Source organism: Mustela nivalis (assembly GCF_964662115.1).
Source record: "Mustela nivalis genome assembly, chromosome: 8".
Classification (NCBI taxonomy): Eukaryota; Metazoa; Chordata; class Mammalia; order Carnivora; family Mustelidae; genus Mustela; species Mustela nivalis.
In genome coordinates, this window is record NC_139027.1 from 100,758,642 (window position 1) to 100,773,989 (window position 15,348).

Consider the following 15,348-nt stretch of genomic DNA (forward strand, 5'->3'; position numbering starts at 1 on the left):
GTGCGGGAAGTCAAAGGTCATACCAGCTAATTCCGCTTCCTGTTCCGGGCTCTGGCTTGTTGTCAGAAAGCTTTCGGAGTTCCAGCCAGCCCTCGCGGCCTTTTTCTGGAGTCTAGATTGGCGCGAGGTCCGCTGCTGCAGCCATGGCGGCCTCCACCGCGGCCGGGAAGCAGAGGATTCCCAAAGTAGCCAAGGTAGGAGACCGCGAGCGGCTTTGAGGGAGGAGGCCCTGGAGAGGGGCTTGTCCCAGCCTGCTTCGGCTCGCGGCGAGAAAGTGTGATGCCTGGAGCGGTTCTACCCCTTGTGGGCCAAGGGGAAGGAGGAGGGGAAGGGTCAGCCAGTAGTGGGGTGCAGGCTTCTGTCACCCCGGGGCAACCCCCGTGTTGACATGGCCTTCGTCCTAGGACGTGTTTTTGCTGGGGGAGAAGTGGGGTCACACGGCAGAAATTAGTCAGTGCGCTAGGCGCTGGGGAACTATGGTCTAATGCGGGCGATGTGCGGCATTCACTTTATATGAGTCCATATAAAATTGCAGTCTTGCCAAATGCTAGTGAGGCAGCGTAGACTATGTCGTGGAATAATGAGAGTTGTGTGAGGGGTCCCTGCAGAGTAAACTTTGCTGAGGAAGTGATGTTTAAACTGACACTTGATGGCTGACTAGGAGTTAGCCCAGCTGAGAGTGGAAGGAATGAGGGGGCATGGATTGTGTAGTGGCATTCATTTAATTAAACAATAAATTTGACGTTATCTGATATTTCCATAGGTGGCTGATACTTAGTGTTCTATGTGACAGGTTTTGTCCCAAACCTTTTCAGATGCCCTCACTCTAGTGTGTTTCTCCAGCCCAGGTGGCTCTCTTGAGCTTGTCCTTGTCATATCCATTTAGATAACTTCCAGAGATAATTGATATAAGTCAACATAGCACAATGTCTGTGATTACATGTGAGCCATCATCATTATTAACAAACTCATCCCACACATAGTATTGAACAATTAATATTTCTTATAATTCAGTTCCATAAATTTTTAAAGATTTTATCTATTATCTATTTGAGAAAGAGAGCACACAAGCAGGGTGAGCAGCAGAGGACAGCACAGCACTAAGTCTTAAAGAAGCTTATGGCCCACTACAGGAATTTACTGAATATTGCCTTTGACTTGACATGCTATGGAAGAAACAGATGCAATCTGAGGCATTATTGAAAAATTCTTTAAATACAAGTTGCAACACTAGAAGAGATATAGCACACATCTTGATAAAACAAAACCTCTAGAGAGAATTTTATCTAACCAGCTTCAGAGTTTATTGTTATACTAATTTAAAAATCTACTATTTTTGCTACCTTTTCTCTTAATACTTAGCTATGACTTTGTAATAAATACCATGCATAAGATTTTGTTTAGCTTCATAGAGAAATGAAAACCTGTTCTACTAAGAGGGCATCTTGTAATAATACTTAGAAAGTTTGCCTCCTAAAAAATGTTTCTTTGCTTCCTAAACCTTGTGTGATGAGCATCTACTAAGAATGAATATGTCTTCTGTCTTAAAAGGTGAAAAACAAAGCCCCAGCTGAGGTCCAGATAACTGCTGAGCAACTCTTAAGAGAAGCTAAAGAAAGAGAGCTTGAGCTTCTTCCACCTCCACCTCAACAGAAGATCACAGATGAAGAAGAGCTAAATGATTACAAGCTAAGAAAAAGGAAGGTCAGTCAGTTATTTTCCACTCTATTAATAACATTGCTAGGAATTTATAGGTCAGAATTTGCAAAGTTCCTCGTTCGTTAGAGAGGCTGGAAAATATGAGAATAGGTTAGTGTCTCTAGCCAGATGAGTACTGCAACTTCTGGTTACCAGATAATTGCATTTTGCTGAACTTTAGAAAACATGCCAGGAGTTATCTTTGAAAGTATAAAGAAATTAAACCTGCCAGAGATCTCATTTTTGGTGCTGAATCAAAGAGGGATGGAAGTTTAAAAAGTGGAATGTCTTGCAACTGGAAGGGGCAGGACTAACAAGGCCACTTGTTATGTACTGTCTCTCTACCACCTTCTGTGGTAGGAATTAAGACTTGGAAAAGAGCCATGAGAAGACTTGGGAATCTGACCTCTTCACCCTAGGATCATCACTTTAGGGCATTTTTTTTTTTCTTTAAAGATTTTATTTATTACTTTGAGAGAGAGAGCACGTGCCTGTGTTTTAGCAGGGGGAGGGGCAGAGGGAGAGAGAATCTTAAGTGGTCTCCACAGTTATCATGGCTCATGGGGTTCAGTCTTACGATCGTGAGGTCACAACCTGAGCCGAAATCAAGAATCAGATGCTTAACCGACTTAGCTATCCGGGTGCCCCTAGGGCAATTTTAAACCACTAGCCCTGTTGTATCTACCTAACAGTGATGTTCAAAGAGTGATGTGTGAAATTCTGAGACATTAACAAGAGGACTGAAATAGTCAAAAACATCTTCCTACTAGGAACAAGTATTGAGTATATTAAAGTATTAGTTATTAGCAATAAGAGAAAATATCAACAAGTCTGCTAGTAATTCTTCATATCTAAAGTTTTTCTCTTTGTTTGCATGTAAGACTTTAAAGAAATACCTGAGATTGTAACCCACATTGGTGAGTGTCTTGTTTCTCAAGAATTCTAGGATGGAATTTCTCCTAAATAAAAACGAAATGAATAAACATTTTAGAGCAGGATTAATAGGCGAAGAATGGTGTCATTTTTACTTACTTTCCCCCTCAATTTGACCCATTTTCCCTTCCTCCAGACTTTTGAAGATAACATAAGAAAAAACAGGACTGTGATTAGTAACTGGATAAAATATGCACAATGGGAAGAGAGTCTAAAGGAGATTCAGAGGTAAAATTGCTGAGTGTATAATTTCATATGTAAAGATATCCTAAGTTAAGAGACAAAAGAAGTAGAAGAAGTTAAACACAAGTGAAAGAGTGTGCCTCTGTTAGGAATTTTCCACACTGTTCCATGGAAGCCTAGGGTTCCCTTGAGGAGCCCCACCAGCACTGTGGTAGATGAGTCCTGCGGGGAGCGGCCAGGGAGACACTGCAGGTGGGTCTCGCCTGCATCACACACTACAGACAGAGAAGCGCACTTTCTTCTGCTTTCTCTGTATTGGTTTGTTTTTTTGTTTTTGTTTTTTAATAAAAATTGTTCCCTGGAAGCCAGTGGCCAACAAGATAAAGGTCACATCCTGGCCCTTCCTATTGCCCAGGCCTGCATTTTCCCAACGTACCCACTGCCCCCTCTGTGCGTGTGTACCAGCCACTCCCTGAACACATCGTGTCACCTTACTCTAAACTAGGCTATTCTCCCTGCCTTCAGTGAGAACTCCTCCCTACCCACCGTGGCCTCTGGAGCTTTCCTCACCTTTATAACTCTGTAGTTACCTCCTGCTTAGCTGTTTGCACCAGATGCTATTTCTTCCCTTTCGCTTCCTTGTGTAAATGTTGACTCACGTTTACCATATCTCAGTGAAATATGTGCATGTCTAGCTTCCTGTGAGAGTTTGTAAGCTTCCTGAAAACATGTCTTTTCTTATGTTCAGAACCTGACTTACACAGGACACATGATAAAATAGGGTACTGCAGATGGTTTGAGATAGTTGCCCCAGGTGTGGTATGTACTGCTTTTGATAGCCTCCAATTCTGGCTTTTTAAGGGCTCGATCCATATACGAACGTGCTTTAGATGTAGACTACCGAAATATTACACTCTGGCTGAAATATGCAGAAATGGAAATGAAGAATCGCCAGGTCAACCATGCCCGAAATATCTGGGACCGGGCCATAACAACTCTGCCTCGAGTCAACCAGTTCTGGTAAGTTTCTGATCTGCCAGAGCAGCTTTCTGTAGGCTAGGGAAGTTCTGCATTTTTGTGTATTTATTTTATTTACATTGTTGGCTGTCACATATATTTAATTTACATTTTACTTTTTCTTTAAATGTACTGTAAGTAGTTTATAATGTCCTGTGCTATATTAAGTCATAATCACTACATGTACTAGCTGTGCAATCAAAACTAAGATTTGGGTTACAATCTTTTTTGCATAAGAAACTTATTGTTGAACTAAGCAATTTTTAAGAAAAATATATCTTTATTTCCTGTGGTTGATCCTTCTATTTGATAAGAAAACATGCTCGATTTAACCTCTGGGGAAGATAAAGCCCTAAGTCTTCACATTTAACAAAGTTAGAACTATACAGTGCCAAAGATCATTTTTTCCCCTAAGTCATTTTGACCATGACCAATGTTTGGGGATGATTTTGTTAAAGGTACAAATACACGTATATGGAAGAGATGTTGGGAAACATTGCTGGCGCCCGGCAGGTGTTTGAGCGCTGGATGGAATGGCAGCCTGAGGAGCAAGCCTGGCACTCCTACATCAACTTCGAGCTGCGATACAAAGAGGTGGACCGGGCCCGCACCATTTATGAACGCTATATCCTTTGAGTGAGTCTGACTGGTGCCGTTACTGTGCTGGGTGCTACTCCTCCCAGGGAGGTATGGTCATGGTTTGGACATAGGAACAGCCATTAAGTACACCCAGAGGTCAAAGATACAAGTTTCATCTGCTTCATGCACTACGTAAGTATTTTCTAGAGACATAGGTGGTCAGAATAAGTTTGTGGTCTAGGTAATTGAGCTTTTTCTGTTGAAACTTTGGGTTTGGTTGTATTTTGGCGCTCCTTGTGGAAAGTGACATACCAGCGCTTTGGCTGCTGTAGCCAGTCCTCTTTCTGTGGGGTTTTTTTCCACTAGGTTTTTCTAGGGTGTTGGTCATTAGCACCATTACTGGACTGCATCCAGAGCATGGAGTTAGGAGGGCAGCATAGTGTAGTGCAGCAGGCTTCAGGGCCAGTTGGATGGGTGTGAGTCCCTTCTGTGGCACCTGTTGAGGGGCAGCCTGGGACAGCTTCCTTCACACTTCCAAACCTCGTTTATTCCTTTATAAAACAATCAAATCTACCAAGAAGAGCTGTTTTTAGGATTTAAGATAATCTGTATGGGGGTGAGTGAGTGGGTGTTTGTGTATACACATATCTCCCTTAGAAGCAATGATTTGGTATTTGCTAATTAAGTGACTTCATAGAACATAACTACCAGGAAAAACAAGCATCAACTTTATTATGCAATTTTAAGGTCTCTGTGACCTCTGCCCATTATTAATATGATTAGTTTAACAGAAGCTTTTTAAAGCGCTTGTTATGTGCTATACATTGTTGTAAACACTTTATAGATATCAACACTTAATCCTCGGAATAGCCCTGTGGTGTGGGAGCGACTCCAGTTTTGGAATGGGAGACACAGGCACAAGTGAGAGGCAGCGTGGCCAGGGTCTCCGGTAGTGATGGAGATGGGTCTTGAACCCAGCAGCAGCCTCAGAGCCTTTGCTTTTAACTTCATTGCCATTTTTGAATGTATTACTACTTTGGAATTAATGAGTTCCTTAAACGAGGTAGGTGAAAAATAGATTTTGTTCATTAAGAAATAAAATGTTAATTTAAAACTTTTTTTTCTTATGTCAACTATATTTCAGTAAAAAGAGAAAAAAAAACCTGAAAAAACCTTTTTCTTCTACCTCCAATTAGCAGTTTTGTTTTTGTAACATTTTTTTCTTAATCATTAATTGAAATACTGATGTTCTTGAGCCTGTAATACATAGGTGGCATTTATTGAGCACATTCCTTTGGCCCCAAACTGCTAAGAGCTTTACACATACTTTCTTTTCTTTCAAGTCACTGAAGTTGGGTTAGTATTCTTTTTCTCTGTTTACAGATGATAAAACTGCTTCCTAGACAAGTTAAATGACTTGTCCAGGATACATGGTCAGTAACAGTCTTCAGCTTTTTCATTTCTCCGGACTCCGGTTTGTACCCACTATGGAGATACTGAGTAAGCCCTGGGGAAAGACGATGAACAAGTCACGGCCCCCTTCAGAGGTCACAGTTCAGTGGTTCTTCATCTTTGAATGTATTTTATCAACCTTATAGTCGTAGTTTGCATTGTTGGGGGTTTTGATTTTTGTTTGTTTGTTTGTTTGTTTGTTTTTTGAAAAGCCTTGTTGTCTTGTGTGGTATTTCCTTAATTCCCCTGAACTTGTCCTCGTGCACCCTGATGTTAAGAACTGGATCAAGTATGCCCGCTTTGAAGAAAAACATGGTTATTTTGCCCACGCACGGAAAGTGTATGAAAGAGCTGTCGAATTCTTTGGAGACGAACATATGGATGAACACCTTTATGTTGCTTTTGCCAAATTTGAAGAAAATCAGAAGGAAGTAAGTACCCTTGAAGAACTCAGTTACATTGCATAACAGCTTAGGAAAGACTACTTGTTGTACACATTGAGTTTATTCGATTTTCTTACCCACTTAACCTTAGGAAAAACATTTCCAAAATCTCTCAAGGAAAACATCATACATCTGTGGCTTAGCTGCAGATTGGGAACTGAGTGATTATAGGTTGTACTGAAGTTTCCTAATTGTGTTGTGCTTTACTTGAAAATTAAGCCTTTATATCTGTGATAAGAATATTGTGTATAAACTGAGAGTTCTTCATTTGGTCTCCTCATTAAAGGGTTTTACAGGTAATAAAAGTGGAAAACAGAAGTCCAGAGCCCTGAGAACAGAGAACAGAATTTGAAATGGAAACAGATTGCCCCACAAATGAGTTGGTTCTGGTCTTCCGTAATATGTATAGAAATAATCCCTTAAAGTAACTTAGATACTACAGAATTGAGAGAGGTAGGCTGAGGTCCAAATACAGGGTCTTGTATATACCATGGTAAGGACTACAGATACTATTCCAAGGCCAAAGGGAAGTACAAAGGGTTCTTAGCAGAAGAGCAGTAGGATGGGATTTACATTCTAAAGACAGCCTCTAGCTAATCTGTGGAGACTGTATTGTGAAGAACATGGCAAAAGTGGAAGCAGGGGAACTGTTGACATGGCCATGGAAGAAATGGAGATGGTGGTGGGGGTGGGAGAGATGGGGAGAAGAGAAGGCTATGTTGAAGAGGTAGAGGTGGCAGGGCTCTTTGAAGTAGTGAAGTGGGAGATGAGGACAGGAGAGGAATCAAGGAGGACTCCTAGGGCTTGAGGCTTGGGTTTGAGCAGGTGCACGACAGTAGCTGTTGCTTACTAAGACTGGGAAGACAGAGAGATCCAGATTTGGGGGTGAGTAACAAGTCAGTTTGGGACCTATTTAGTCTGAGATGCACAGATGACACCCCACTGGCAGTGTCAGGTAGATCGTATAGAGCTCAAAGGAGAGTGTCAGTGCGCCCTGACAAATACCTCAGCAAGGGGAAGAAAAGTCTTACTTTGGACACTTTGAGACCACAGAATCTAACAAGTAATATATTATGTCATAATTACCTTTCAAGTTGTGGCTCAAGTGAGAGTATTGTGTTGTAGAAGTAATCCTCCTGTCTGCTTTTAGTTCGAAAGGGTACGAGTAATCTACAAGTATGCCCTGGATAGAATTTCAAAGCAGGAGGCCCAAGAACTCTTTAAAAACTATACCATCTTTGAGAAGAAGTTCGGTGATCGACGGGGTATTGAAGACATCATTGTGAGCAAGCGAAGATTCCAGTATGAGGAAGAGGTGAAGGTGAGCATTGGTGCAGACGCCAAACCCCGCAGGTGACAGAGATGTGCTGGCCAGCAGCAGCAACGGTGAAGTGAGGATAGCAAGCGAGGGCTCCCAGGGATCACGCTCTTGTTGACGCATCTGCCATGATTGGCAACCAGTGCAACAGCAGTCAGCGGGGCTTGTAGGAAAGCCAGCAAGCAGAGCTTGGGTTTGCTCTCCCACCCACACGTTGAAAGTCACTGTTGGTTGCTGATGGGGCGCCGTAGAACTTGAGCAGAAACTGGGAATCCATGTGAATTCGTCTCTGAAGGTGGAAGAGTCAGAGATTGAGCCCAACAGTTTTCCTACACTACCTTTTAAGCTTAAAGGTAGTGAACAAAACACATACTGTAGATATGGTTTCATTCTTATCTCTTTATTTGATGTACTGTTTTGATTTGAGCTCAAAGATAGTAGCATTTTCCTTCACTGGTCTGCTGTGCATCTAAAAACTTTGGCTTAGTCAGATGAATTAGGATATGGCCAAAGGACCGAGTCTGGTGTTAAATAGGGTCAGCAAGGTAACATTCAAGATAAATGACTATTAATTGAAAAGGCAGGTTTCACATTTGTGACCATGGTTCTGATTCCACTGGAATTTTATTTTATTCTTTATTTTTAAAGTTTTATTTATTTTCCTTTTTTTTAATTTAAATTCAGTTGACATAATGTTCAGTGATACACTAATTACATACAACACCCAGTGCTCATCACATCACATGCCCTCCTTAATACCCATCATCCACTGTAATTTCAAATCTAGACATAACGATATGCAATCAGGCATATTAACAAATAGATTTATTAAAGTAGGCATCTAATTATTGACTAATTACCTTGCGGGGGTGGGGGTTGTATATGAAAGCAGCTTTGCTGTGGGACGCCTGACAAATAGTCTGTCCTCTATGTTCCTCTTTCTTTTCTATTTCTAGAATCTCAGGAATAGTATTTTTTAAGATTTTATTTATTTACTTGAGAGAGAGTATGTGCGCTAGCATGAGTTGGGGTTGGGGCAGAGAGAGAAGACTCCTTGCTGAGCGGGGAGCCCAGTGCGGGGACTGGATCCTAGGTCTCTGGGATCATGACCTGAGCCAAAGACAGGTGCTGAACTGAGCCATCCGGTGCCCCAGGAATGGTATTTTTAAATGAGATAGGTGCTAAACAGTTGCTAAAATACAGGAAGTCAATCTAGTGTCTTTTTTTTTTTTTTTTTTTTTAAAACCTCACAGAGTCCAGCAAGTGTAGCTCTTGGTTTGGTTTCTAGTCATTAAACTGTGGTCTTTCTAGGCTAATCCACACAATTATGATGCATGGTTTGATTACCTACGCTTGGTGGAAAGTGATGCAGAAGCAGAAACTGTTCGAGAAGTCTACGAAAGAGCCATTGCCAATGTGCCACCCATTCAGGAGAAGCGGCACTGGAAGCGCTATATCTATCTGTGGGTCAACTACGCACTCTATGAAGAATTGGAGGCCAAGGTAAAAAAGGAATTCTGCCTCAGCTCTTGATGGCTGCCTCCTCCCCAGCTGCTTCACACCCGCATGTACACCTCGGTTGTAATGGGTGGTGGTGGTAGGTACTGACACATGGAGTCCAGGAAACAGGAGCCTAATTCTTGATTTGGCAATTACCTATTCTCTGTGCAGCCTTTTAAACTCGGCATTCTGTCATTGGCCCAGGCGAGGTGTTTTTGTTTTATTGCATTTTGTGTTTAAACTTGAGGCAGAAGATTATCACTTGGAACTTGGAATGATGAGGCTGTCTTTAGCTTATTTTTTATCGTTTTCTGGGCTGCCTCCTAAGTAGGGCTCACAGCTGGATGACACATCTTTGCTTCGAGTAAAGAGCAGGTGGAATTTTCAGAAATTGGTTGTGTATAAATTAATTGGGAAAGACTATCTTTCTGCTGACAGTCTGAAACTATAAAACATCTTTTTTCTTTCTACTATCAGGCCAGAAGCCTTTCTACAGACAAGCTCTCAGAGATTGATGGCTATCTTGTTGGTTCTTTAACCAAAGTCTGATGGCCACAGGTAGTTCATGTTTGATCATAAATGATGAAATAAGAATTTGAGAATAGCACCCTGTGAAAACACTCAGGTTGGGAGTGTACCTTTTTTCTAGTGCTAGTAAAACCAGCATCAGTAACAGACCAGTATTTGGTGAAATTTTATCCTAATACAGGATCCCGAGAGGACAAGACAGGTGTATCAAGCTTCTTTGGAATTAATTCCTCATAAAAAGGTATGTTTGCTTTAAGTGTTCTGTTCCGAAGTGTCAGAATCCTGCTTCTATTACTTGTGAAATAATACTTACTGTTTGAATAGTTAGCTGTGCATGGCACCCTGGAAAACCTAAGTGAGAACAAACTGTCTCTTTGCCTCTGAAAACACCTTATAGTCTGGTTGAGAGGACAGCCTGTATTGACAAATGAACAATACAGATAATAATGCAGAAATTCAGAGGTGTGTGGGTAATTGGAATAGACTGAGTGGAAGGAAGAAGATGAACATCAGAGAGCCACAGCATGTGCAGGAAACAACAAACGGGTTTGTTGGCATCCGAGTGAACAGATCTATGCATGGGTGAACTTGCGTGCAAGTTCTGGAAATGGTTGAGACAATATCTCTGCCCTGTTTTCCACATGAGAAACAAGTAGAGATGTTGACCGAACAGAGACGGTGTGTTCTGCTTGCTTACAAGCATACCTGCAAAACAAAACCAATTCTCAGTAGGGGCTGCAGGGCCATGCAGTACAATAAAGTATTTAGATTACTGTTTGTAACTTTTGTGAAATAAACAACCTCATACTTGCTTAAAAACAAGAAAATATATCTGTCCTAGTTCTGAATATTTAGGGAAATCTAATTGCATGTGGCCTTTTATTAAATTTTTAGCTTTAGTGTAATTGAAACAACTCTTTTAGATGTGTTTTGTGCTTTTGTTTTCTAGTTCACATTTGCCAAGATGTGGTTACTATATGCACAATTTGAAATAAGACAGAAAAATTTACCATTTGCCAGAAGAGCTTTGGTAAGTAAAGAAAGGACCACGGGGTGCCCCTCAGTGGTTTGGTCGGTTGACCGTCTGACTCTTGATTTCAGCTCAGGTCATGATCTCAGGGTCATGAGATCGACCCCCTCGTTGGGCTCCCCGCTAAGCACAGAGTCTGCTTGGAAGTTTCTGTCTCTGCCCCTCTCCCTGTGCTTGCGTGTGCATGCTCTCATTCTCTCTCTCTTAAATAAATAAATAAAATCTTGGGAGGAAAAAGGAAGGATCAAGATCATCACTGACGTCTTTGAGAAGGAAATTAATTCTTAGTGTTTATAAGTTGGACAGTTCCTACTAAGAATGTGACAGAAGTATTCTGCCTTTATAACTGAGATGTTATAAAGTGTCAGAAAATGCATGGCCTTTGAAGAAAAAAATGGGTGATAACATTTAAATTACTCTATTTTAACATTGGAAGCTTTATCTGTAGCTGCCAGTTACCATATCTTTTCTCAGACTGGAAAGATCTGACGTTAGATCACATTAGATCTAATTCCACTCTTGAGTAGAATCATCTTGTGCAAACCCTGGGGGTATTACGTGCACCTTCCCCTTAATAGCTGTTCTAAAGTCTCTTAATAAGATCAAGTGCTGTTTAAATGCAGATGTCCTTCTGTAAGCCACTCTTGCCCTGGCTGTGGGCAGTCAGGCAGTTTTCGTTCTGTGATCACCACTTTATTTATGGGAGGTTTCATCCGCCTGACATCCATATTCCCTAGGTGCTCCTGAGAAACTAAGTAAAATCCAGAGGACTCATGCAGACAGTTCTGCAGCCCTCTCTTGCTGAACAGGCACCAGTGGGCACAGGCCCTCTTGACAGCGGGGTGCAGTAGAGGGTTTCCGTTGGCCTTCCATCAAGAACCAGTGTGGACAGTGTGATACCACAGAGGGAAAGAATGGCTTGCCACATTCTTCCTCAGCAGAGAACAGCTATTGAGACAGGTCAGCGACATCAGTACACAGGTTGAATCTACATATCACAGTGGTTTGGTCCTTTTATTTTCCAGGGAACTTCCATAGGCAAATGTCCAAAAAACAAGTTATTTAAAGGTTACATAGAATTGGAACTGCAGCTTCGAGAATTTGACAGATGCCGGAAGCTTTATGAAAAGTTCTTGGAATTTGGACCTGAAAATTGTACTTCTTGGATTAAATTTGCAGAATTAGAAACGATCCTCGGTGATATTGAGAGAGCGCGGGCAATCTACGAGTTAGCTATCAGTCAGCCACGCTTAGACATGCCAGAGGTGAGAATCTCAAGATGAATATTTTGTTTTAGATACTTCCCTAGTATTGCTTTAGATGACCATCTACATGTTGGGCATTTTCGAGTATAAAGATAAACTCACCTGCAGTCTTGTCTTATCAGATTAGTACTTTACTGTTGGGGGGATAGAAGGATGAGAGTGGGAGAAGCAGCCCTCTAGTAGGATACCACAGTCCAGCAAAGCCCCATGATGATACCAGGATGAGTTAGGATATAATGGGGTGGGTGACTGGCTCTCTTCCTCCCTTCTTCAAATGGAAGGCTAACCTGAAGGGGATGGGACAGGCAAGTATACAGGCAGCAGGCAGCCCTGACTGGAGAACAGAGTGGATGAAGACTGAAACTGCACATCCCCAGATTCTCCTGGCACAGTTTTTCCCAGATGGGGTCAGCAAAAGAAGCTTTGCCTACACTAGCATATTCCTGAAATTAAACTGCCACTGTCCTGGCCTGAGACCTGAAATTGTCCCTTCCCTATTTAAACTTAAGCCACAAGGTGGCGCCAAACCACAGCTAAGACCTGTTTGAGAGCCGCTGAACTCACCCAGCCTTTTAGTCTTGACCTAATGTGACTCTGCATCTATGGCTTGGGTCCTACGAGCTGCATTAGGGCTGGTCTTTATGTAAAATGGTTCTATCAAAAAAAATAATAATAAATAAATAAAATGGTTCTATCAGTTGGCCTCAGCTTCCAGGCGTCCAGGCCACATGTTACTCCATCCTTGTTCCCTGACAGGCAGCACCTAACAGGTATGCTGTTTACTGAATAGTCATTGAGGTGAACTCAGTCCTATCAAGGAATTTACAGTAGAGGTAAGAAGAGTATATCCTGGCTAATTTAGGCATGTCTTCTCCTGGTAAAGTCAGTTGTGTGCGATAGGATCATGCAGTGTCTGGGAGATTTGACAGGTCTCTGAGCTTTTCTTGGTAAGTCCAGCATTGAAAAACTCTGAAAGAAAATCCAAAGATGAATCCAGAGACTTGTATCTCATAATGTAGAATGGTAGCCAAGTTTCGGCCAGCTTGTAAATGCCAGTGTGTTTACTGTCTCGATTTTGCCAGTACTTTAATTGTTCATAGAAGTCCTAGGTTCCTGGATGTCCTAGGTCAGAATGGTAGTTAAGCTCAGCTTTGGATAGGGACATGTTGCTCTTTAAATGTCAAGCCTGACTTATTAAGGTCTCTTTCTTAGGTGCTTTGGAAATCGTATATTGATTTTGAAATTGAACAGGAAGAAACTGAGAGAACACGAAATCTTTACCGAAGATTGCTTCAGCGAACACAACATGTTAAGGTACCCTGCACTCTGTTGATGATCTTTGATTTTGCCTAAATGAGCAGTTCTGAAGGAACACCATATTTCTGTATTTTAAGTGCTTTGGGGTGTGTGTGTGTGTCTGTGTGTGTTTCAATGCTTTTCCTGCTTTTAGAAAAGAGCCCATGAGTCTCAGAGGACTTTGGAATATAAAGCTTATACCAGGTCAGTATTTGTACTGCATAGGAGTAACTTCAATATCACAGGATTGAATAAAAAGTTAAACTCTTTTCAGGATTTTAAGACCATCTCAAACACCTAATTGGATATAGAAACAGACTATAATTCCATAATTCAACATTATTGAAACATATAATCATTACGTTCTTTGGAATACTACAGATGAACACATTAGTATGTTCAGATGTCCTTAACTAGAAATTAGCATGATTACATGATCCTTTCCTGGATGCCATGGTTAGTTTGCTTCTATAATAATTTTTCTTAAGGTATGGATCAGCTTTGCCCAGTTTGAGCTGTCTTCAGGGAAAGAGGGAAGTTTGGCTAAATGCAGACAGATTTATGAAGAGGCTAACAAAACCATGAGGAACTGTGAAGAAAAGGAAGAGAGACTTATGTTGCTGGAATCATGGCGAAGCTTTGAAGATGAATTTGGAACAGTATCGGATAAGGAGAGAGTAGACAAACTCATGCCAGAGAAAGTCAAGAAGAGAAGAAAGGTCCAGGCTGATGATGGGGTAAGAACTGAGACCCTGGAGCTGGTCATCTCATGTCAGATGAGCACCTTCTACTTGTTAAGTGCCGTATGTACAATCTGAGCATCGGAGCAGGCAGCCTGGCTACCATGGAAACAGAGCAGGGTGTATAGACCACCCAGGGGTGGAGATGGGAGACAATTGGCAAAGGTTGATTTCAGGAAGCTATATAAAGTGTGGTATTATTTCTGGAGCATTAAGCAGGATGTCAGAATAGAGCGAAATGAAACTCCGCTTTTAGGTAGAACCCAATCTAGAGACTTTGTAAGCTATCGGGAGGCTCTTATACACAAAATGACATGACCCGATGGCTGGCTTCAGCAGGCATATTCCAAGGGGCTTAGATCAGAGGAGGACCTGTCAGGAAGCTGTTGTAAGCAGAGCAAATGATGGTGGAAGCTGGAATTAGAGCAGTGCTAGGAAGCCAAATCAGTGACCAGTTTGAGGTGGGGCTGTTAAGGGCAGGGAGTCAGAATAATAGTGCACAGATTTATGACTTTTGCTACTAAGTATTAAGTAAACCTTTAAAAATTTAAAATCTTAGAAAACTCAAGATGGAGGTGGAGATACATTTGGCTAGAGAGGACCTGTGCTTTAATCTTCAGGCTTTTTCCCTGGTTTTTAGCTCTGTGAGCTCCACTTGCAGTAACACCAACCCCAACAGCTACTTTTTTCTTTATTCAGTTAACTAACATATGGTATACTGTTAGTTTCAGAGGTAGAGCTCAGTGATTCATCAGTCTTATGTAACACCCAGTGCTCAGTATATCCCATGCCCTTATTAATGTCCATCACCCAGTTACTCAGCAGCTACTTTTTCACCCCAGTCTTGCAGGCCCGGCCTTTTTTCTGTGATGGGCTTTGATGTTTTATAAATGAACATAAGGAATGCGTCTTGAATCTCTGGGGTTTTGCAGTGAAAAATCTCCACTTTAACTATAGTGTATTTCAGCCGTCTTTGGCTTATCTTTTAATTGTTCTACTTTTATTCCATAGTCTGATGCAGGCTGGGAAGAGTACTATGATTACATCTTTCCAGAAGATGCTGCCAACCAACCCAACCTCAAGCTCCTGGCCATGGCCAAACTTTGGAAGAAACAGCAACAGGAAAAGGAGGCTGCTGAGCAAGACCCAGATAAGGACATTGATGAGAGTGAATCCTGATGTTCTTGTTGATATTGATAAATGTTTTATTATTTTTATAAATTAATCATTCGGAACTCTTGTGACTCCATAAGTTTTTGTATATTTCACCATTGGAGTCTTTGATAGCTACTTTCTGAATTATTTTTAAAATGCTCTTACGTTAGTGAGAAGTGGGGGTTGCAAGTAAACTTTTTTAACCACTGGA

The 15,348-nt window shown here is 41.5% G+C and overlaps 1 protein-coding gene across 1 annotated transcript; it reads left to right on the plus strand.

The window, feature by feature from the left end:
• Nucleotides 1-24: 24 nt before the first annotated feature.
• CRNKL1 (crooked neck pre-mRNA splicing factor 1) lies at nucleotides 25-15,348 on the plus strand. The gene is made up of 14 exons (XM_082745410.1): nucleotides 25-194; nucleotides 1,552-1,704; nucleotides 2,768-2,859; nucleotides 3,676-3,834; nucleotides 4,290-4,456; nucleotides 6,115-6,293; nucleotides 7,456-7,626; nucleotides 8,935-9,126; nucleotides 9,833-9,892; nucleotides 10,601-10,681; nucleotides 11,707-11,946; nucleotides 13,159-13,260; nucleotides 13,731-13,979; nucleotides 14,994-15,348. Exons 1-14 carry the CDS (start codon nucleotides 144-146, stop codon nucleotides 15,159-15,161), a joined length of 2,064 nt encoding a protein of 687 aa, XP_082601536.1. The 5' UTR covers nucleotides 25-143; the 3' UTR covers nucleotides 15,162-15,348.